The 23148-nt window shown below is 46.8% G+C and overlaps 2 protein-coding genes across 4 annotated transcripts; one reads left to right on the forward strand and one right to left on the reverse strand.

Annotated features, from left to right (window-relative positions):
* Positions 1-544: 544 nt before the first annotated feature.
* Positions 545-13946, reverse strand: PRDM4 (PR/SET domain 4). Of its 2 annotated transcripts, none has more exons than XM_084520692.1 (11): positions 13792-13946; positions 13236-13369; positions 12423-12608; positions 9503-10297; positions 7346-7495; positions 6013-6131; positions 5184-5269; positions 4363-4490; positions 3829-4143; positions 2286-2454; positions 545-917 (listed from the first exon to the last, which is right to left on the reverse strand). In XM_084520692.1, exons 2-11 carry the CDS (start codon positions 13366-13368, stop codon positions 611-613), a joined length of 2388 nt encoding a protein of 795 aa, XP_084376818.1. In that variant the 5' UTR covers position 13369; positions 13792-13946; the 3' UTR covers positions 545-610. The 2 variants fall into 2 exon arrangements, with proteins under 2 accessions (XP_084376818.1, XP_084376817.1); XM_084520691.1 differs by having other exon boundaries at positions 6013-6152.
* A 2882-nt stretch (positions 13947-16828) lies between these two features.
* ASCL4 (achaete-scute family bHLH transcription factor 4) lies at positions 16829-22467 on the forward strand. Of its 2 annotated transcripts, XR_014698631.1 has the most exons (3): positions 16829-16965; positions 17052-20641; positions 22324-22467. XR_014698631.1 is itself a non-coding variant. In XM_084538276.1 (2 exons), exon 2 carries the CDS (start codon positions 19948-19950, stop codon positions 20512-20514), a length of 567 nt encoding a protein of 188 aa, XP_084394402.1. In that variant the 5' UTR covers positions 16829-16965; positions 17052-19947; the 3' UTR covers positions 20515-21921. The 2 variants fall into 2 exon arrangements, 1 of the variants encoding a protein (XP_084394402.1); XM_084538276.1 differs by lacking the exon at positions 22324-22467 and having other exon boundaries at positions 17052-21921.
* Positions 22468-23148: the final 681 nt, after the last annotated feature.

The raw sequence follows: 23148 nt of genomic DNA on the forward strand, positions 1-23148 counted from the left end.
CCAATAGCCAATTTTTGGTTTTCTGAACCCTTCTGTAGCGCGGGGTAATTGCTTTGTCTGCACATGCTGATCTCACTGACTTCCAACCAAAACATTATTTTTTATGTTTAGAAGGAACCCTGAGCACTGACATTCTTTGCTCTGTGCCAAACCACATCCTTCAGTTAAAAAGTATTAAAGAGAAAAATACATCAACTGCCACCAGCATTTCTGTTTGTTTCTCTTACTGTCGGGGCTTTGGCAGTTGAGGACAGTTGGCTTACAGGTTACGGTGACCACTCGGCTACGTTTCTGGGTTGTGGCTCTTCACTCAAAGGACGATGCGAGGTGTGTCGTGTGTCCTAGCGCTGGATGGATTAATCTGAGTGATTTGGAAAAGAAGTATGCACAGCGTGTGTGAAACAGCTCCGTTCCTCACCTTTCCTTCTGTAAGTGCGTGATCCGTTCTCGTTCAGTGTTTTGGCTACAGAGTTCATTAAGTGGCGGTAGTGGGGAGACCAAAACAAAAGGAATTTGATATACGCTGTTGACTGGGGAAACAAGAGTTGTTTTTTTTTTTTTTTTTCCCCCCCAGTTTTAATATCCAATAAAATTTCCCTCTCCCTTTTCTTCATTTGTGTCCAGTGAGGGCATCACCTGCTGAATAGACTCCGTTGTTAATCCTACAGTCTTCAGTCCTCATTGAGTCTATTAATTCCTCCTCGGAATCCTCCTCTTCCTCCTCCGGGGCTGACAGGCTGGACGTGGGACCTTTACATATTTTTAAGTGGCGAGTGAGGTGATATTTGGTTAGGTAAGCCTTGGTGCATTTTTCACAGACATAGTCCCTCTTTCCTTCATGTGAGTTGAGATGCTTCTTCAGGTGATTTGTCCTCAGGAACAGCTTGTCACACTTGGGGCACTTGATCTGCCGTTCTCTGCCAGACAAAAAAAAAAAAAAAAAAAGTTAGTTTGCTTCTGCAGCAAGGCAGCTGGTGCTGTATTAAAGAGAAAAGGGGGTTGCCAGCATTACTACAGCACTGAAGTGTAAACGCTGTTCAGTTTTCTCTCAGAAAGCAGCATGTTCACAAAGCCCTTCTTCTCTACTCCCCCACCACTGGCCAAAGTCAAGCTTTTTGGGTTAACTCCTAGCGTGCAACCAATGTTTATCTTTTCTGATGATAAGTTTAAAAAGAATTCGGCAAGGTTTTTGTTTGTTTGTCTTTTGAAGTAAGACCAAACCCTGGTTCAGCTCCATGTTTTGGCAAGGACAGAGGTATTGCCGTGGTGGATGGGTTATTCTCCCTGCTTCCCATCCTGCGCAAACAGGAACGAGAAAAAAACACAAACATACAACAAAAATGAACAAAGCTGCTGAGTGGTAGCAAACCTCAGCCATAAATGCTGAGCGGAGCATTACCAGACTGCAGCAGTCAAATTCTGCAGATGACTGTGCAAAAAGCTTCCCAGCAGCAGTGCTCCCAGCTCTGGTTGTAAGATCAAGCAGCAAAGCAAGTCTCTTCCTCCCTCCCTCCCTGGTGCTAGCTGCACTGTGCTGTCTCCTAGGCAGCAGGAAAGCAGCAGCAAGCTGATCTGAAGTGCGTACAAGAACCAGATGCCGAAAATGAGACAAGCAGAGGGATTAGCTTTGGGCAAGCAGCCTGTAAGGGAGGAACTTGGACTGGGAGTAACTCCAAACAGGATGGATAAAAGCCTCAGAGCCAAGGGCCTGGCAGAGAGCTGAGGGGCTGGGAGAGCTACAGAGAAATGGGGGAGGTGGATGGAGACCTGCCCTGCCCTGCCCTGCCCTGCCCTGCCCGTGGGCATCTCCCCCTACAGAAGGGGCAAAGAGCACAAACGAGGCTTGGGGTGGAAGTAACAGGTGGGAGCAGATCCACTCCCCCAGGTGCAGACAGAGAGAGAGACCACTACCAGCTGGGAATAACAGTACTGAGGAGTTTGATTTCTCATGCTGGGACTCAGAGACAGTTCTCAGCAGCGAGCTAAATGCACATCGACTGCCTGACCCCCTCTTCAAAGCGAGGAGCGCTCCAGCGTGCTATTTCACAAGACAGGGTGCGTGCCTGGAATTTCCTTTGTCGTGGAAGGATTGCAAACAAACACTCGGCCAGGCCAGGCGCAGCAGCAGCAGGCCAAGTACCGAGGCACTCATCCAGACCGACATCTCTGCTATTCTACAGGCTGAACCTACACTCCCCGGGCCAAACGCTTTGCACGCTGCAAATTTTCAGGCCGTGAAGCTTCGTTATTTACCGCAGCCCCACACGTCCCCAAAGACCACTTACTGCGTGTGAGTGAGTACGTGCTGCTTGAGGTCCTGCCTCCGCATGAAGAGCTTTTCACAGTAATCGCACTTCAGGTTCTTCTCCCCGGTGTGGATGACCATGTGCGATTCCAGGTGAGCCTTCTGGGTGAACGACTTGTCGCAGAGGGTACAGCGGTAATTCTTCTGGCCTGCGAGGACACACGGACAGCCACAGACTGACAGTAAGCAAGCCTGGCCGCTTCTGAAACTTTAAACACTTCTGCAACACTGAACCCTTCCCGTGGTGCATGGCACTGCGCTTTGTCCTTCTAAAAACCCTTGACTGATTCCTCTTCTCCCCTTCCCTGAAAGTCAAACTTTCCACCACTTGTCTACACCAACCATGCCTCCCTGTGTGAGGTCTCAAAACATCACCAAGGGTCTAGTAAGTTTTCCAGCAGGGATTCAGGCAAACATCCAATAAGACTAGGGTTATCCAAGATGAATTCTTGAGTAAAAATAAGGGTAGCCTCCTTTTTAATCGTAACCATCAGGGATGTATTAATGTACAGTACCTTATCTCCACTCATTTCCCATAGGAACTGTCTCCGATGCCTTACCGGACCCTAAACACAGATACTGGCTAGAAAAAAACAAGCGCTCTTATCTAACACACGCATACAAAGCTCACTGGCTCTTTGGTAACCTGCTTTAATCCCATTTTTCTAGTTATCTATCTGTAGTTCCTCCACTGCCAGAAATACTCCCAACCTTACTGAAAGAACAGAGGAAAAATACCCACATGCCTCTTGCTGGACTGGCTCTTCACCCTCTCCCCTCTTCTCACCCTATGTTAAATGCATTTTCTTACCCTCTATCATGTTCTCACACAGCTGAAAAATCTTTCACTGTTTTTTCCTCCTCTTTTTCATTCTCAGATCTTCTGACAATTCTTCCTTTATCTCCAAAGCCCCTAGTGATACCCAAATGCACACAGAAGTTGACAGCACACTCAGACTTTTAAGCTTTGATGAGTGACAGCGCTGAGCTTTATCTGCTTCACTCACCAATTTTGGTCTTGTGCCCTTTGCTTAAGACGAAAAACCAAGCAGGAACGAGGGGAGAGGTCTCAGCCCCACAGTTAAGCGTACAACTGTCCCCGCTACAAGCTCTTCAACCCAGTTGGCTTCTCATAAGCAGAAGGGAAGCCTTGCTGTACCATAGCTGCTGGGAGGGAATAAGGGATTTCTGTCTTTCAGACAAAGCCTGACAATTCTTCCCAACTGTAATGCACAAAACACTTAACCAACAGTCTTTTGGGCACAGAACTGAACTATCAGTCAGAACACAGGGCTAAGCACTGCCCTACAAGCACTGTCCTACCCCATGCCAACCAGAGCTCTCTGAGACCATGCCCCGTGATTAGCACAGGGCTCATTCCTGTAGCCAGTCAGGGTGCTGCTCTGAGAAGAGGGGAAAGAGTTTGGCTTTATGGACACGAGCTACACCCCGCCAGCTGGCCCAGGGACGAAGGAACGGGCCCTGCCCCAGTGTTTTTATGAGCACAGGTCCCCAGCCCTCACCTGTGTGTATCTTGAGGTGCGTCCGTAAGTTGCTGGGGTCGCTGAAAGCTTTGCTGCAGAAATCGCACTTGTGCGGCTTCATGCCCATGTGCCCCATGAAGTGGACGTGGAGCTTGGAAGGGGAGATGAAAGCCTGGGGGCACATGGAGCACTTCCACTTCCTTTCCTTGCCGTGGCCTGGCCCGTGGCTGCTGCTGTGGCCCTGGCTGGGGAGGTGGCTGTGGATATGGCTGCTCAGATGGGCCTTGAAGTCCGCGTAGGAAGCGCACTCCTTTCCACAGTGGCAGATGTGCACGTCTGGATGTTCGGGGACACCTTTGGGCACAAAGCATGGCTTTTAGGGAGGCACTTTGGGGTAGCAAAGCCAGCTGGAGCCATCTTCCCTCCAGCTCCTTTCAGGAGTAAATGGAAAAGACAACTCTGATGTACACCACTCGGGACTGACAAGGAACACCAAGCACTCCCAAGTCACAGCAAAAGGCAATTCATGCTGGGTAGTCCCCGCAAGGCCCACAAAGCCCAGTGCTTCCTTACCGAGCTGGCGTGCGTAGTCCCGGCTGTAATAAAAGAGAAGCTCGTGTTCAGGTGGGATGTCCCGGGAGGTGCAGAAGTAAATTTTTCCGTCGTGAGGATAAGCTACCAGATTCTGCTCTTCCCGGTTCCTATAGCAATAAAGAGAGTTATGAAAAAAGTGCTCCAGAAATACAGAAAGAGGGAAAAAAAGAAAAAGAAGATTCCTATAAATAGGTAATGAGAACCTCAGTGCTTGCCAGCACATTATAAAAAATCACATCTGTCACTTCTGTCTTTCTTTATTTTAAAGGAAAGTAAAGGAAAACTGGACCTTAAAAACCAATCTGCTCCATCAAACAAAACTGTGGTATCTTACTGACAAAGTTATTAATAGACACTGGAGTGGGCTGAGGGAAAAGAGTTTAGCATCACTAAAGGAACTAAAAAAATACTTCTGTTTTTCATAACAACCCCCTTAAGCAACAGAGAACACATGAGAGAAGATATCAGGCAAGTCTTAAAGCAAATTTATCTTCAAACCTAATTCTTGAACACCATTTGCAAGATGTGATAACTCATCTTCTGAAGCTGTACCTTACATATATTTGGTTCCCAATATTTGAAACCCAAGAAAGCATTCAGGTTTGGGGCTGTTTTACTACAGCGTGTCTACAGGTTCCCCTGTTATATTCTCTACAGGGTCCTGCTTCACTCTCTCCCCTCACTCCAAGACACCTGGATAACTCCTGCAGGTCCCAAGCTCAGGAGCTGTCTGGGCAGCCAGCACAGCCGGCTGTGAGCCCAGACTCCCAGCTACTTAGCACAGTATAGGTGGCTCTCACCTGGCTTTGCGTACAAACATCATCCAGTTACATTCATTTTCATCCGTTGTAATGATGCAGAACTCCAAGACACCATTGTGATAGATCTACCAGGAGAAACGGATGCAATCTTAGGATGAAATGCAGCAACAAACACAGTGAAAGAGAGTTTCTTCCTTTAAGAGAGGATGTGTTTAACTAGAATGCACCAGGAGGTCACCATTGCTGCTGCCAAGACCAACAGCCCTGTTCTTACACCCTACTTTCCCCTTCACACAGAAATCTTGACCTTTCTGCTCCCCAGGAGACTAGAAAAACCGTTTATCAGCAGCTTTCCCCGCTCACCACCTTCAGCTCCCAGCAGCAATGCATCTAGTTCATTTTCTTCCAAGCCACGTCTTGTGAATAATAGCACCTGGGCACACGGTGCCTACTTTATTTATATAGATCAATTTTATTTTCTCAACATGAAATGATGGGAAAAAGAAAGCTGTAAAGCAGCTTCCCTACACCAAGTGATTTATCACCTGTGGAAACTTTCTATAAGCAACACAAAACAAACAAGTGCTGCCTAGAAATTCATATCCAATCTCTGCTGCAACTCCACACAAATACTGGAAACCACGTGCAGCCCTTGGAAAGAAAAAGCATTAAAGATGTTTGGTGGAGGTCAGGACTGACTACCAGCATATATCACGCGATATACAGCTCTGCTCTGCTGAGATTAAGCCTTAAGCAATCAAACTGCTTTAGTTTTTTGGTTTTGGCAAGGATGATAATGTGAAAGCTGCTGTGTCATTTCACCAGATAAAGTCATGCCTGCAGAGCCCGTAACCGTAACACCACCGACCTTCCAGATGTGACTGGCTGCTTTGTCTGTCCAGTCAGCCACCTCCAGAGAATGGCTCTGCTGCCCGATCAGAGGTCCAAAACAAGTCCTTACAGGAATGGTTTCTCGCGTCCACACACCTAGCAGTAGAAGACCGACATCTGCAGAAATCAATGATTTAAACGACGAAGGATGCTTAACAAAAAGCTGGGAGGCTTATGAGGTAACGCTCCGGGGGGGGGATTATCTAGGCATAAGATCATCAAAGCTTCTATTTCACATGTAGAACACACCTAATGCAGAGACAAGAACCACCACCACCACATGACACTATCGGGAGCCGCTTTGCTGTAATTACAAATACTCATTTCGTCTGTCAAAAGCAGGCAATTTACTTTTTAGTAAGCTATACAACTAAGAGCCTAGCCACTTGCACCAATTAAAAGTTTCCGTGGCACTTTCTGCAGAAGCAGAAATACCTAGTTTCAGGAACTACATTTCGCCTACCTAATCCCCAGGAATTTCCAGAATTGTTGCTGGGCATTGTTAAGCAGCTTCTGCATTTCTCCCCAGAGGCAGCTGTATTTCTGTCATGGGCAGAGGGATTCCTGCGTGTATATTATTTATTATTAAACATTTACATAGAGAGAGCTACATGAACACACCGCATAGCTTTCAGGAATAAACTGGGAACTAGTGGAGCTTGAAAAGAACAAGTGTAATCTACGCTCAACAAGCAGCAGCACTAAACGAGCCGATAATCACATTCTTCTCTAGCCTTCAGGTCCTTAGGGGATTGCACTGTGCTCTTCGGCTTCCAGGTGACAAGGGCGTGTAACACAGTTACAAGGTCCACATCCAATGACAAGGTCACAGTCTACATGCCAAATGTAAACGGAGGGGGGGGAAAAAAGAAGCACTCGTGATCAATTCTCCAATGACAGCATCTTGAAGACCCACAGGTAGCAAACCAAGCTGATGAACAAGCAGACAGAAATCTCTTCCTTTATTTCTACTCGGTATCTTCCCCCAGACTGCAAGTGCTGTAGTGTTTTTTTTTCTTATCAAAGCTGTGCCTGGCCTGTTTAGCACATGATAAAAATAAACACCATACCTTGCTTGTGCTTGACCTTATCAAGTGTTAGAGTAACGCTGCGTGGCAGCACCCCTAGCTGACGTCTAAACAGCAACTGGAGGACAAGAAGCTCTTGAACAAGAGAAGCCGGGGTGATTACAGAAGAGCCTCTGCCTTGCAGTGTTTCTTTCCCATATTAAAATCCCTACAGTTTGGGATTTCAGGTGGTGAGCGTATTACAAACTGCTGTGCAGGAACAAACAGTCAGCTGGTTCTTACCCACTTCGGCTCCCATGAGAGACTGCCGGAGGAGCAGCTGCTTCGGGAGGGAGAGCCTGGCTCGGCTCTCTATCGGGGTGTCCGGGACGAAGGTGACGGGCCCGTGATCCGGGCAGTCCGATGGGTACGCCTTGTCACACAGCGTGCACCCTGCAGGGAGGGGAAGGGACAGCAGGGATGAAACAGATGAAACAGCCCCCGTGCTGCGATCAGCTCCCCGCCGGCATGTTCTAGCTCAGCTCCTGCCCAAGCCTGTTTCTAGCTGCTTTAACTCACCAGTTTGAGGAGCTTTTTGCTCAGAAGACTGCAAACCCTCCTGTTACAGGCAGGTGGGCACCAGCACGTCACCGTTCCTAGCAAATTCACATCAACCACGAGGAAAACCTGCCTGCCTGATGACCTCTAGGCTGTCCCTACAGGAGCAGTGATGGGACAGAGCCACTGAAAAATAAACCACTGAAAGTCCTTGGCCCAACAACTTCAGGAAAAAGCACATCGTAAAACGCTCTCACCTCAAAAAAAAGACATCATTTTAATTCTCCATGAATGGAGCAACCAACACCTACTCAGGAAACGCTCTCCTGACAAATCATTCTCCTAAAGAAAGACGCTCAGTTAATTAAGCAGGGTCTCCACAAAGACCTTCTTTGGCCCCATGATGGCCCAACTCCAGCACAAACACCTATCACAGAAGCAGTCTTCAGCAGGCGTAAACAACAGCTCCCTTATTTTTTTTTTGAAGAGATTTTTGGAGAGAGAGCGAGATCAGCGTGCTGGAATCTGACCCCACACGAAGCACAGTTCGAGCAACTCTGCAATTACAGGCAGGAAGGTGCCCACTAAATTAGCAGGTAGAGTTTATATTAGAATTGCCTCACGTGTACGAGTGCAACAGCCACAACAGCCAGACCCGAGTAAGGAGAAACTTGTTGTAGCTGTTTTTAAGCCTTGCCTACCTCAGGCCACCAGGGAGCTGTGGAGTAGCTCCAGGAAGGGGCAAAAAGGAAAAAATGCAAGTTGTAGGCATGTGACACAGCCACTTGGAAAGGTTTAGGGGTTCCTACCTTTTTAAGAACTGCAGAAAACAAACAAAAAAACATTATTTGGCATGTGAATTTCTACTTCTGTCCTTGCCAAATAATGCATAAAAATCAGAGTGATTACTGCTCTGATTCAGAGAGCCAGAACTGTAAGCAAAGATGACCAAAAAGTGTCCTCTGTTTCACAAACATTTAGGTCTGCAGCAAAGGCACACTTTTTTTCGTCCTACTTAGGAACACGGTAAAAATCTTTCTGAAAAAGGCCCTGATTTCTGCCTTGTCGGTGATGAAGAACCATCCAGAGGCTCTGAAACAACTGCCCCTCCACCAGTTCGGGTGCAGGAGGAGCAGGCAGCAATGCTGCCACGACTGAGACAACCACACAGAAAAGCTGGCCTTACGCTTCGGTGGCAGGACGCCAGACAAGCTGCGGGTGGAAGTTCAGATCTCCATCCCTGCAAACGAGAACTTCACTGTGCTCAAACACCCCTCCTTCAACTATGACAGGACTGAGAGAATACAGTGTGCAGTGCTCCTCTTTTCCTAGGAGATCAACTAACCTCTGTACTGAAGTCCTTTGATGAGAACAATTAGAAATATTAAAAACTTCCCTCCCTCTCTGCTCTTTTTTAGGTCCTGTTGAGAACAACATTTTCATGGTGATTGCTCACGGTTTAATAAAACTTCTACAAAGCCACACAACGTTAAACTCAACAGCTATGGCCACCTGATTAAATGCACAGCTTGTGTTTGTCTTTGTCTTTAAACACAGCCAGAAGAGTCATTTGTGATTGGACTTTAAAAAATTAAGAGTCTTATTTGAAAGGGCAGTACCAGCACAGCATCTAAAGGCACGAGGCTCATAAAGAGCTACGCTTCCAACCTGAAGGCAGCATGGGAGAGGGACACAAAGAGAACAACGTAGACATAACAGGATGTTTTCACGAGTTGGAGGTTAATCTGCCACTGCAGATGTTCCAATTTTTTTTTGGACTTGTTAAACAGCGAGGTTTGTTTCACCAAAATCTGTGAGACTGGCAGCAAGAGCCCTGCCATCCCTCCGGACAGCGGCAACGCGGCGAGCCCAACCCCAAGAAAGCAGCGAAGGCGCACTCACAGATGGTGAACAAGGTTGCCATGTTCTCCTTGTTCGAGTTGGAGTCTTCCATCTGCAGGGAGGATGGTACGAAAGCCAGATTGTCCGCAGACACGTCCACGTGGCTTGGCCCCATGGCTACTTCCTGATTGATGGAAGACACCGCCACCGGCTCGAGGCTGAGGCCCACTTCGTGCAAGGCTACCGAGTCCAGGGAAGCTAGGTTGTGTGAGGTAGAGAGCGCCACGCTCACGGAGTTGGTGCTCATGGCCACAGTATGAATGGAGTCATTTAGTGTGCTGTCCGCTATCCCCGTCACCCGCCCGGCGATGTGGTCGGGCTCCATGACGACGGGGAGGTCCAAAGTGCTGCTGTGAATGGGGAGGACGCCGCCGTGCCCCACCGCCTCCGACGCCAGGTTGCTCCCCACCGCCTCCACGGTCAGAGGCTCGTGGCTCCGGGAGCCGCTGGGGATCTGCGAGTGCTCCCCTGCTACATCGTCCATCGTGAGCTCCTCCGCCATGCCGTCGGTGGAGATGGGGCTGGTCACCCTGGAGACGCTCTCCATGCTGATGGCGGTGTCCAGCGCTACCTCGTGGCTCTCGGCGGGGTGCAGGTTCTGGGCACCGTGCGCGCTGACCGAGCGGGAGTCCATGGACACCAGCCCCGGCTCCAGCCCCACGGCGCCGCCGGGCTGGTAGGGGTCCAGGGCCGAGGGGTTGCTGGGGACCGACAGCGCCGAGTTGCTGTCCACGTTGATAGTGTTGGGATGGATGTACTGAGGCGGAGGTCTGTCAGCCAGGTAAGATAAGATACCTGGGAGAAGAGAAGAGGGTGAGATGGCATAGGTTGGTTTTCAAATCTCACACAGAAATACCCCATTGCTGCAGAGTAATGCACTAAGACCTAAATCCTTGAAGGCACGCTCCTTATGTTATGGCTAATTAAAAACCACTGATCCCAAAACCTTCCTCACAAACATACGCCAACCCCACACTCTTGCCAGACTACCTTTTGACAACAAAAACAGAGCTTCCACCCAGCAGAGCAGGTCTCTAGTTACGTGCCTCTATCACTCTGACAGAGAGCCAAGTTTCTGGCAGCATTTAAGCCAGGCTCTGAACCACAGCAGGGTTCTTTGCATTTTGGGCATTACTTTTCCTTCTTGAGAACCAGCTCAGAAAAGACAGAGGGCTTCCAGTAGAATCTAACATCTGATAAACCCTGTTTCATCTCCGCTAGAAACAGTTGTCCACGACACATCCTTTTTTTCTGCTTAGGTATTTAAGTTTTAACAATGACGACTTCCTTCCTCTGAGACTAAATGAGGCATCTCAGAGCCCATCAGCTGCAATTCCAAAGGACCGCGATAAGGTCTCTCAAAAGTATCCTGAGTCATCTGCTCTCTTTCCTTAGATGAAAAGCATGCTTTTTCTCCTCAAAACAATAGCTCGGTTAAATATAAATTAGAAACCTTAACATCTTCTCTGCTAGTTCTGGAAAGCTCCTCAGCATCAAACAACCTCAGGACTTAGGATACAGAGAAACGCTAACCTGTATTTACACAGCACCAGCTTCTCCTACTAGACAAAGCTGAAAAATCTTGGGAGGAAATTCATCAGCACAGTCAAGTAAACAGTACTTCCAGTGGAGACAGAGAAAGATTTTGCAGATTCTGCAAGACCTGAGTCAGCGTGTTTCTTTTTGGCCTTGAACCCTCTGAGCCATTTGTTGCTGTAAAAAATTTCCATGCAGACATGTCTGTTGTTATAAGCATGCAAGCACGGTCACTCCTCCTGCAACACAACCCCACAAAAATGGCTAAGCCAAGAAGTTAGTAATAAATGGATGGTTTCATTTCATCAGCTGCATCAAACATTTCTGTGAGCAGTGGTGCCCTGCCGCTTGAACAAGAGGATGTTGAAGGCAGCATGATGACTGACAGGGGAGCCCTAAGAAATACCTGACTAAACATCAAGTGGACTATTTAAAAACAAAACAAACAAACCAAATACATATTTCTGCATCCATTATTCCACCTCAGAAGAATGGCAAATACCTTTGTCCCTCAGATGCACTGTCTCCTCCTCCACTCTTTGCCCACAGAACGGGCGGGCATGCAGAGCAGTAGGAAAGGTTACTGCTAAGCAGTTGGCAAGCCCAGCCTCTAGCTGTCAGGCAGTTGGACGAGAACCGGGCTGCTGTATTTCATTTCCTCATCCAGGCTGAACCAACAACACTCACAGGGTGACCTTGAAGTTTATCTAACCCCTTCCACCCTGTCAATCTTAGCTACAAAATGAAACAAGGTCTACGTTTAAAGCCGGAATATCCATGTCTCGATACACTAACATGTAACATTTGACATTTATACTTCAACATGCACCCTACAGGGGAATCACGATAGAACTCAGTACGTTGGGCCTTTGAAAACCACCCTTGAATAAAAATGAAGAAAAACTGTGCCATGGACTAAAGGGGTGGGAAAGAGCCCAAACTCCTCAGCCAATGACTTGTTCAATTCGAGCTCTGAACTACTGTAACCACTACGTGCCTATCAAGTGCTACTTCAGACTACAGGAGAACGACAGCAACAACAACAACGAAACAGCAGTAGTTTTTAAACTACAACAAGTCATCTGAGATCAAAATCAGCCATGCCTTGTTTTCTGGTTTACCTTAAAAGAAAACAACAGGAGGAGCAATAAAAGGTTCAGTTTAAATAGCAATTGCCCTACAATTCTCTTCACATACACATACACACATATAGCAACAGAGATCTGAACATGAAGGTGTGTCAATGACACACCAGACTCCAGGAAAACTCAAGAGAATTTACAGCTCTGCTAAATATTCAGGCTTGGCTGCTTCAGGACAGAAACCAGATGGCTCTTAAAACAGTTTCCTTCTCTGTTCCCACCCGTCAGCACAGACCACTTACCAGGTAGAATGTGTCTGAAATAGCTGCTCTCCAGGTGAGGGTATGGTGGTGGAGGTAGGGTGTAGTTTCTCTCTGGTATACCACACATCACTCCTCGATCCCCAATACCCATTGGGAGCATCAGAGACAGAGCAGAGGGCAAGGAACTCAAGGAGGGGCCCAAGTTTGGAATCGCAACAGGCAAGCCTGGAAAAGAAAATGCTAATTTAAATTCAGTGGGACTACCTGAGCTTATAAACAACCACGCTCGCAAAGAGGTTACTAATTCCTCGGGAGCTCGCTCTGGAAGGACAACATGGAACTGACAGCGTAAGGCGACAAGCTTCAAAGAATGGATCAGTTATCAGAACAGCGAGAGGTATGCCTGAATGTGGGGAGATCTTCTCTTGGATACATTAAGCAGGGTCTGCTTCTGCTTCCCAGTTGTAACAAACTTCTGTCTGTGTCCCCTGAAAGAACACCTAGGAAAACAGCTTTGCTTTACAGGTGAAAGACCATCATTTTCACCTGAGTGAAGATAGACATAGATGGGGACAGATGTGCAGTGACAGGCCGTATTTCAAAGGACTCCGCTGTCACCCACCCACCCAGTGCAAAACACAAAAGGAGACTCCCACTAAGGCATAAGACTGCTAAGTACGCATCCCTATAGTTTTCCCACATAAGGGATGGTTTATGGTCTGTCCTCCCCCATTTCCCCATCACCTAATTACCTGCTGAAGACACGGCTTTAGCCAGGCAGCTACGAGCTTTCACCTGACAGTAAAACGCAGGGCAGCAGCTGCAGCACCCCTGGTGGGGCTCTGCCCTTACCTGGCGCTGGGATGGCGTTGTGGGTGGGTGACGCTGCCAGCCCCAAGTGGCTCCCCGAGACGGGCAGGGCATTGCTGACAGAGGACGAGCTCAGCTGGTCCATCCCTACAGGGCTCAGGTTCATTTCATTCATCCTGAAGGGGAAGGGAGCATAGAAGGCAGGTCAAAAAAAAAAAAAAAGAAAAAGAGGGAAACAGAAGGAAGAGCATTCCTGCTTACTGGCTGCACTGTGGAGAAAAGGGTTGGGCAAACAAACTCAGATCGAGACGTAGAAACGCTGCCTTCGAAAGATAAGCATTAAACACGCCGACCACTCGTGCTGTGACCACACACTTATCACATCTGAGTGCAGTGACCAGGATTAGCAGAATTAGTCCCAAAAGCCCAACCTGCCCCCAGCCTTCCCTTCCCCACCCCGACAGCACAGCCTCCCCGGAGCTCCCCCCGCGGCACCGCCACCCACAGGCCCGGGAGGGTCCCGGGATGGCCCCTGGCTGCCGGGGGCTGCCCATGGCTCCCCCCCGAGCACCCCGGTGGGGCCTCGGGGCCGCCTCACCTGCGCTGCGCGGGGCCCGGCGCCGGGCCGGGGCCTCTCCCGGCGGCGGAGCGGCGACGGCCGCAGCCGCATCAGGGCCCGCAGCAGCCCCGGCCCGCAGCCGCCGCAGCCCCTCGGGCAGGCGCCTGCCCCCGGCCCCGGCCCCGGCCCCGGCCCCGGCCGCAACCACCGCCTCATGGGCGGGGCCCGGAATGAGGAGGAGGAGGAGGAGGAGGAAGGAGGAGGAGGAGGAGGAGGAGGAGGAGGAGATGGCGGCGGGAGGGGGCTGCAGCCGCTTCCGCCGCCGGGCGCCACAGTCAGGAAGCGGCGGCGCCGCGGGGCTCGGCCCCGTGCCCGCAGCCCCCTCAGCGGGCGGCCCCGCCGCCTTCCCCGAGCCCCGGCCTCTTGTGGCGAGGCTTTGGGATGTCCCCGTTATCCCCCACACCTCCCCCTCCCTGCCCAAAGCGGTGCTGAAGTAAAGGGGTGAACGGCTGCCCCGTGTTCTAAATAAAACGCTAAACATACAATCTGGAAGGGTGTTTGCAGTTCAGTACGCAGCAAGCGGTTCTTTTTGGGGTGGAAACAGCCTCTCTTTAGGGTTTAGCTGTCTGAAAATGAGGCACCTCCACGCTGTGCTTCGTCCCATCCCGGGGTCAGCGTGAGAAGGATCCCCCATGGAGCTGTCTCGCTGTCTCTGGCCTGTATCTGGGACCTACATGCTTAGTTTAGACCAGATGCCTGCCTTCTAGAGGACCACTTTAAGGTGAAGTAAAGCCAGGCTTCTGTCATCTGTCACCAAAAGGAATGACATCTTTTAGAGCACCACCTGTGTGAGAGTCCCTCAGGTTCTCCACTAAGCCAAATAATGCTCTAACCGTGACCAAGTGTTTCTCAGTCAGCCAAAAAAAAGGTCTCACCAAGTCAGAAGGAAAGCCTCAGGTCTTTATGGACTGTAAAGCTTGTGATGGGGGGTTAACTGTAATTATTATTATTATTTATTTCATTTTTTGAGTGTAGTACCACACATTCATATGGTTGCTGCTAATACTGTGCATCTTTCTTAGAAACTCTGGTGAACAGCTACAAGCCCCAAAGTCTCTTCCATCACACTAATCCTCTAATACGTAGAAGATGACTGGAGACATTACATTTTCCCTTGTCATCCTTACAACTTTGAAGTTGTTCTCAATACATCTCAACTCTGTCCTGAAACACCAGGTTACCGCAAGTCCTGAGCTCGTCTTAATGCCAATTACGACAGTGCAGTCCTACCAGGGATCTGGCCTTGCTCTGAAATCCTCACATTATTCCAGCTCTCTGAGCTGATAGTAATACTTTGAACCTAGGAGCCAGATTGGGTGCAGTCATAGGCAGATAAGTATTTTCTCCTACTGGCAAGCATGACTTCTTCAGGGTTCCAGCTTTTCTTGTAGCCACTTTCCTCCCTTGAACAAGTGATAGTTTAACTGCTGGCGTAAAGCACCAGTATCAAAGGAAGCCAGTGGGACTGTGAAGTGTCACTGAATGAGAAATTAATCTGTGTCTGCAGAGACGTATTCTGCATGCCCAAGGTATTGTGATAAAACACATTTCAGAAACGTTTCTTCAGAAAGGGAAGATATTTTTTATATATGAAACAGGTGTTATATGTGAAGTGTTTTGATAAGACAACTGCGTCACGTCCCCTGAAAGCTTAGTTTATTGACTTGCTGTGTGGTACTTGCTGCGTGAGAACAAATTACAGAGCTATTTTTCAAGTTGTATTAATATCCTGGAGACATCCTGAAAAATAAGGGGGACTCTTGAAATCACGGGGAGAAGATGCAGTTAGCATGCGTTAGTACTTCTCCGTGGCATGAGCAGAAGTCCTGCAGGACCATGCCCTCATATCACAGCCATCCTCTCCTGCTGTTGTTCACCTGCCTGGGGCTCTTTCTCAGGGTGAGCACAGTTACACTGGGTGAAAACTGTGCAAACAACAATGGTTGAGGCCGGCCATTTAACATATCCAGATTTTCTTCCATCTTTTATGGGGTTGTTAGCACTTTGCATGCCCACCCATATTTTGGTTAAAGTCACGGCACGCAGCCTCTGTAACTTAGATGCAGCACTCCCTTTGAGCTAAAGAGCTGGAGAGAGATGGCCCACACTGCTAGAACTATTAGCAAAGCACAAATTCTTTCTTATATTCCTCAATCTCAATCTAAATTGCAGTTTTTACTGTAATTCTGTGATATGCAGTTAACATGAGAAACAGTTAATTTCAGTTTTATATCTGTTAATAAACTGTAAGAGCCCAGACAATCTACAATATATATAATAAGTACTGGAATTCAGTATAATTACAGAACAGTAAAATATCAGAAATGCATAATGTTGTGAGGGTTCCTTTTTTAACTCCTGATGTGTTTTCTTCTTCCTCCTCCTCAGTAACAGGTTCACAGATAAAATAGTTGAGACCTCATCCGTTGGGAAGTAGGTGAACTTGCATGTGTTCAGCCGACGCTTGTGTTTCTATTACAATATTTTCAGTGATGACTTTCATTTGAGACGCCGAGGGACGTGGTGTCAAGGAGAATCTGTTGCTTTGAGTAATTCAAAGTAATTCAAAGCAGTCACTCTAACACAAAAATGTCAGTAGTATTATTCATGATTCTTGTGGGAGCGAGTGAACAAGTCGAGGGTTCCTCTGTACAAAGATTACGTTCTTGTAGATACTGTGTTAGGATATATGCAGTTAAAACCACAACTAAGTTATATCTGGAAGGAAGACGCCTCGATGTTTTATTTTTATGTATGTGGGAAATATTTTCTCTTAGTTTTGGCTGGATAATTAGGTGCATATAGTGCAGTAAAAAGAAGCAGAAGGAAAAGAAGAAAAAAAAGAAGGAAACCTGTTTGAATGCCACAGGCAACAGAGTATGTAAGGAATGTCCCAGTGTCCCCATTTAAACTTTGTACTGAGAAAAAAAAAAAAAAAAAGGCAAAACATGTGATACAAGTGGAAACAGCACAGCTTCCAGAACCTCAGAGCTGGAATATCCTCTTGCAACAGCTCTGAAGCAGGACTTTTCTGCATTCGTAGAGCAGTGAGTAACACCTGACTTCTACCTCCCAGAAAGCCAGCCAGGCCCTCTGCTTCCTTTCAGCTTGGAGGATGTGGCATTCGGGAGTCAAAGCATCATCCGGGCAAAGGTGTGACGAGAAGTTAATTTGGGAAACTTCTAATTTGTAATTGAAACTTCTAATTTCTTAACGATTTGGGAAAATTCTAATTCTAGGGATGAGGATCAAAAGCTCTTCTTAGAAGAGGGATGTTATCCATGCAGTCTTCACCTGCTCATCAAATTAAAAAGAACATGTGGGCCAGTCCCACAGCTTTCCCGAGCCTGTGCACGTAGCCACATCAATAAGGACCTGCACTGCGTGAAGGTGGGTATGAGCACCATGCAGCGCCCTCACCCTCCTCGCTCTCTAACAGGGGACCTGCCACGGGACACGTGGTGTGTTGCCTTGTGTGGCTCCCTGCCCAGGGGCAAAGCCCTGTCTGAGGGAGTGACACGAGATCTGTCAACAAGATAGGACGCCCAGCGAGTGCTTGTGGTGTGTTTTCTTGCTTCTCTTGCTCAGAAACACGATCAGCCTGCAGGCTCTGCTGTGAGACCAACTCTTTCAGCCACATGGGTTAACAGATCACATTCACCTGTAATAATATTTTTTTCTGTTTATTTCTCTAAGCAATTAACAAGGTGGGTTTTTCATGCAGGAGGAGCAGGTGTCTGTTCAGCACAGGTGCAGATCTGACCCCCTGGGAAGTGCAGGTGACCTGCATTTACAGTAAACACGGTAAAGAAGCCTGGCAGCAAAGAATAGTGTTTTTGACGACAGAACTGAAACCTAACCCTGCCTTTTGAATGTGGCCGGACTTCTGGCAGGGTCACGGAGAGCTGTGAAAAGTTTTGTCACCTGAGAGCCCCAAGAGGGACGCTGCTGTTTCCCTGTGTGCTGCTGCAAAGATCCTAGACTGGGGAAGGTCTTTGCTTGTGCTGCTTATGACAGAGAACAGCATTTCCTATAGAATAATTGCACACATCAAACGTCCTTTTCCTACTTCATTTATTTGCTTAGAGGCCAACATCTTTGCTTTAAGTCCTTGCCTACCTTAGTGCTACAGTGAATGCAATATTTTCATTTAAAAATTCTGTCCTGAAAACACTTCTGCTACACACCTCTCTGACAGCAAAATTCATAGTGCAAGTGATGCTGAAAAACAAATGCCATTCAAGAGTCTCCACAGATATTTAAGAGGCAGGAAGGGGTCTTGATTATTTGATCTGAACTGAGTTGTACATACCACGGGGTGTTCCCCAGTAATTCTGGCCCCACACCCATCCCTCCCATCTAAACAATGGCAGACATTTTAGAAAGACGTTTGGTTGCGACCGGATAAGATCTCAACTTCTCATAAAATGCATTAGCTAACCATTAGGTAATGCTACGAAACCTTCAGCTTGAGTCACCGTCTCTTGCTAGTCAACGTTGGTGACGGAGGTGAAAGTAGATGGATACTTGCCCAGGATTTTGAGCCATTTTGGTGCTGATCCTGCCCCTGGCATAAATGAGAGTAGAGGACTGTTCTCATTTACGTGTTTGGAACAGTCTCCGTGTACGTTCATCACGCTTTGAAGATTACTATCTGGACTGCTCCTGCAGCATTGTTTTTTTGAAGCTGCAGAACGGGCCAGCAGGTTTACAGAAGCTGACTGGAAAACGCACGCTGACATCACTGCTGCAGGTTTCTGACTCAGCAGAGACATAGATGTGTTTCTCAGAGGGGAGGATGTTGTTTCAGTTACTCATGCTTCAGGGACTGTTTGGCATGAAAGACTGAGCAGGGCGGAAACTTTCACTTTGAGCAAAAGAGCAGTTTTAACAGAGCCTGCATGCCTGTACCTCTTCACATCCATCCCTTCCCACAGATCTCCCAGACAAAATGTTCAACTCGCCAAACTGATGGTGGCAAAAAAAAGAAAGGAAATTCGCTGCCGAAAGTCTTTTTCTTTTCTCTACCTCCACTCCTTGGCAAGCTGCAGGCAAACTGGTGGGTGCAGCAAGGATCTGGCACGGCTGAGATGGATTTTCAGCTCCCCAGTTAAAGCATTTTGTAGGGTCCCACTAGTAAGCCCCTATCTACATGAACATCTAGAAACAGCTACACTGGAGCAGCCAACCAGGCCATAATCTCTATATTTGACTACCTGAGGCAGGTGCTTATGGTGCTGACTAGAACAGCTCTGCAATGAGTAGAGACAGGCACAACGTTGCATATTTTTTGAAAATGCTCGTGTTCAATTTGTGGAACTCGTACTTCTTAATAAGGCCTCTGTTCGGGTGAAGAAAGCAGTTTTCCTCTTGTGCTTGCACAAAAGCATTCTTGATCTGACATGACTTGCAACCACAAGAGAGCACTCTTTCCTTTGAAGATCTCTCAGCTTCTCCAGAAAGCTAGAGACGTGCCGTATAAGTTTTGCAAACTGCTCGTGAGCTGTTTCAGTTAGACCAGAGCAGCCGAAACAACAAAGCTTGCAGTTGTCTTTTGGATTTCATTGTGAAAAGCCTTTGGGTAGTTTTCAGATGACAGAAGATCCTTGGTTCCTGAAAGGGAGGAGTTCTGCCAAAACTTTGAAGATCCCTGTAAACTTTGCAAATTACCCAGCTTTTGGAGACAATTATATCAAACGGTATTGTGGATTACAATACATGAGAAGTGTTTAGAGCCTGGAAGATTATTTATGTTTGGCGTTAACTCCTATGGTCATAATTTCAAGCAGGGAGAAAAGGAATACACAGGAACCCTCTTATTATCTTTTGAAATATGAAGATCAGAGGAAAAGAAGGGTTTAAAGTGTGGAGTGATGGTCCTCAATACCTGTCTGTAAATTAGCTGGCATCCTGCATCTATAAAAACATCAAGCCTTAGAGCTGATCGCCAAGCACGGAGTGGACCTCATGAGATGTTCGCGGTGCTTTGAGATCTGAGTTTTTACACACCGCAGGGGGAATCCACAGCCTGCGGGGCAGAGTACCTGTACAAATGTTTCCTCCTCGTTTGGATTGATCCGAGATTTGGAAGCCAAATTCAGGAGCCGACCTTGCGCTGGTGAGAAAGGACGGAGCATGGACAGCGGTAAAGATGGTGATGGACTGTTGAACAGGATTGCATTTTCGGGAGCTATGTCCCTGGCTAGCAGCCACGTGCATCCCCACGGGGTCCCCCTGAGAGAGCCCTTTGGGGTTCCCTTCCACCTGGACCCGTCTTACTGGGAGCAAGCCTACGGCGGGCATGCAGGTCGCATCCCCTACATCCCGTTCCCTGGCTACGTGGGCGTCTATGACTATTCCTTTGAGCCTGCCTTCATTCGAAAGAGGAACGAGAGGGAGAGGCAGCGGGTGCGCTGCGTGAACGAGGGCTACACGCGCCTGAGGGAGCACCTGCCCAAAGAATTTGCTGACAAGCGCCTCAGCAAAGTGGAGACCCTGCGAGCTGCAATCAGCTACATCAAGCACCTGCAGAGCTTGCTGGACTGCCATCCCCTGGGGGCTAACAGTAAGGAAACGCTCTCCGCCAAGGAGCTCCCAGATGGTCCCAGTCCTGGTCCCCTGCGGGAGTGCAACAGTGATGGGGAGTCTAAAACCTCCTCAGCTTCATCCCCCTACAGTGAATTTGAGGAGGCGGGCAGCTAGGAAATGGCCCCCTGGAGACAGAAGCTTTCAAGATCGGCTGCAAACCAAAACTAAAACCCCAGGGATTTTTCTACAGATTAAAACGAGTACCAGGAAAAGGGAGAACAGCTAGGAAAAAAAGATAAAGGTATTTTCAATCTGTCGAAGGACTTTAAATGTTGTCTGCACAAAACTTAAAGATGATTCTTAAGCAAATAGATATTGCTTAGGTTGTTTCAGCTGTGCTACTAAACTTTGGCTTGTTAAAACCAAAGCAACTTTTGCCTTCTACTTTTCATTCAGCTTTTATTCTGTTTGTCTGTTTTCTTTTGCCTTTCACTCGAGGAGACAGCAAAACCAGATAAATCCATTTCAGGAAACTCCCCTCCGCTTTATCCCGCTTCCTCCTTTAAGTTTTATTGTCTGTTTTTCCTGATTGCTAGCCTGAGACATACCGGGTTACAAACATTTGGACTGGGAAAGGTAAGATGTAGATGACATGTCTTTCCCAACATTTTTCTTAGAAAACCCACAAAAATACTGCTACTTCTGAAAAGACAGTATTTTTTTAATAAATAAGCCTACATTTGTGAATTAATTTCTTTTACGGCTTCTTCTAAAGTGAAAGAAGCAACTCATGCTTTGGACTCTATTTGGTGATTGTCCAAAGGATAAATTTTGGGCAAAGAAAGTCTGACCCTTTCACTCAAATCCATTCTGGAAAGTGGTAGACAGAGATTTGTAAAACTGCACCTATAAAAGCAAAGCTCCCTTCGTGATACAGAAAAATGTTGCCAGCCTGTTTCTTTATTTTCTGAAAACAGAGTTGTACACAAACTAGTCCTGATTGTGTCTTTTTGGCAGCTCAGAGATGATATGCTTAGAAATGTGTTCCTGTGGTGGTTAAGTCCTGAAAGGTACAGAAATGTACATTAAATTAATGTAAAGAAAGGGTAACATTAAATATATCAGTTTATATCTGCATGAAAATGTAGGCATTTCTCCTTTTGATCAGAATGTTGCATTACTTTTTCAAAGAATACACCTTTTCAAACTGATGTCTCAAAATATATGAAATACCTATAATTTGGACAATGTCTACTTAAAATGAGAACTTTTCTCCAAATTCCTCAAAAAATCTTTGTTTTTCTAAGGCCAGATTTAATTAATATTTACCTATGTGCTTAAATCTGATTCTGAATTTGGGGTAAGCTCCTTCTTACTCATATATTTTGCACAAACTTGTCAAACGTCTGCTCTTTTTTGGCCTCATGTTGGTGAAATGGTTTTGTATCTTTTTGTCTTTCCTTCACATATGCCGACTGACCACCTGAAAAAATACTTGTGTGTAAGTGAGAACACATACTGATTAAATACCTCAAATGTGTCCATAAATTTCATTTAAATAAAAAAAAAAAAAAAAAAAAAGGAATATATCCTGGCTGTGGCTTGGTGGTGTTTGTTTGTTTGTCTGTTCTGTTTGTTTGTTTTCACTTTCAGTGGGTAATGAATGGGACATCACTGCTTGCAGGAACCCTGAATGTTCAGCAAAGAATAAAGAAGATGGATAGGAAGTGCAGATAAAGCACTAGCTATGAAACGAATTTTTTTAACCTAGATTTTTAAACCTAGATAGGGAGGTGGCTTGTGCTGTTGGCATCTGATCAAAATTATTAGGTATAAAAATAACGTGCTGATTTCTAGAATACTGCTATGAATGTTTGCACGCTTTTAGCTGTTGAGTGCCTGCTTTCATGTACTTGCAGTGGAGTGACTTGCATCTAGCTATTGCTAGAGCTCTGATCCCAATTATTTTTTCTTAATTCACAGCCAATAATTCTGAAAAACAGACGCTTAGGCAAACCACGCACAATTCAGAAAAGGAAAGAGCCTAAGAGAGCAAGTGGCTCAGATCATTCACTCAGCCTGACCATACTGAAGAGGCACTGTAAAAAATGTCAGTGGCAGTCACAACCTTTGTCCTTTATTCTTTTTCTAAAGACTATTCTGTTTTTTGTAAGAGCTGTTACTTCTGCAGGTCTGTTTCCCAGACCCAAAGAGTTTAAGCACAGTTACCTGGACAGTTCTCGCTAAGGATCTAGAGATGAAGCACTAATTTTGGGGTGCATAAGCGTTCATATTTGTTATCCAAGAAAGGGGAGAAGTGCAACGTAGTGGTAGGAATGTCTGACAGGGTTCTACTATTTTTATGTCTTTTCTTCTTTCCTTTTTGGCCTCTGGGAAGAGATTCAAACTCTCTCTGTGACTCAGTTTTGAGATTTCTGGAAATATGGTAACTAGTAGTAACTCTATCAGCAAGTCTGGATTGCATTTCTCCATCTACACAGAGATTAAATCTCTGTTATCTGTGAAAAAATACATGCTTCCTCAGAGTACCTGAGTCAAATTCTGTGAAACACATAGCTGTTTGTAAAGCACTTTGAAGATGAAAAGCAGTTAACATACATACGTATAATGACAGTAAGTAACCAGATCAAACTAAACCAGTACAAATAAAAACGACTAGAATGCCAGTTACTTTCCAGGAAGGAAGCATCAGATAACTCTCCAAATACATTTTTAGGTCAGATGCTTATCACAGAGGTTTGACCTCTGCGTTGACATATCCAAGAGCCATAATCCTGTGTTTCCAAA

Source organism: Aythya ferina, assembly GCF_964211825.1.
Source record: "Aythya ferina genome assembly, chromosome: 1".
In the NCBI taxonomy this organism is placed as follows: domain Eukaryota; kingdom Metazoa; phylum Chordata; class Aves; order Anseriformes; family Anatidae; genus Aythya; species Aythya ferina.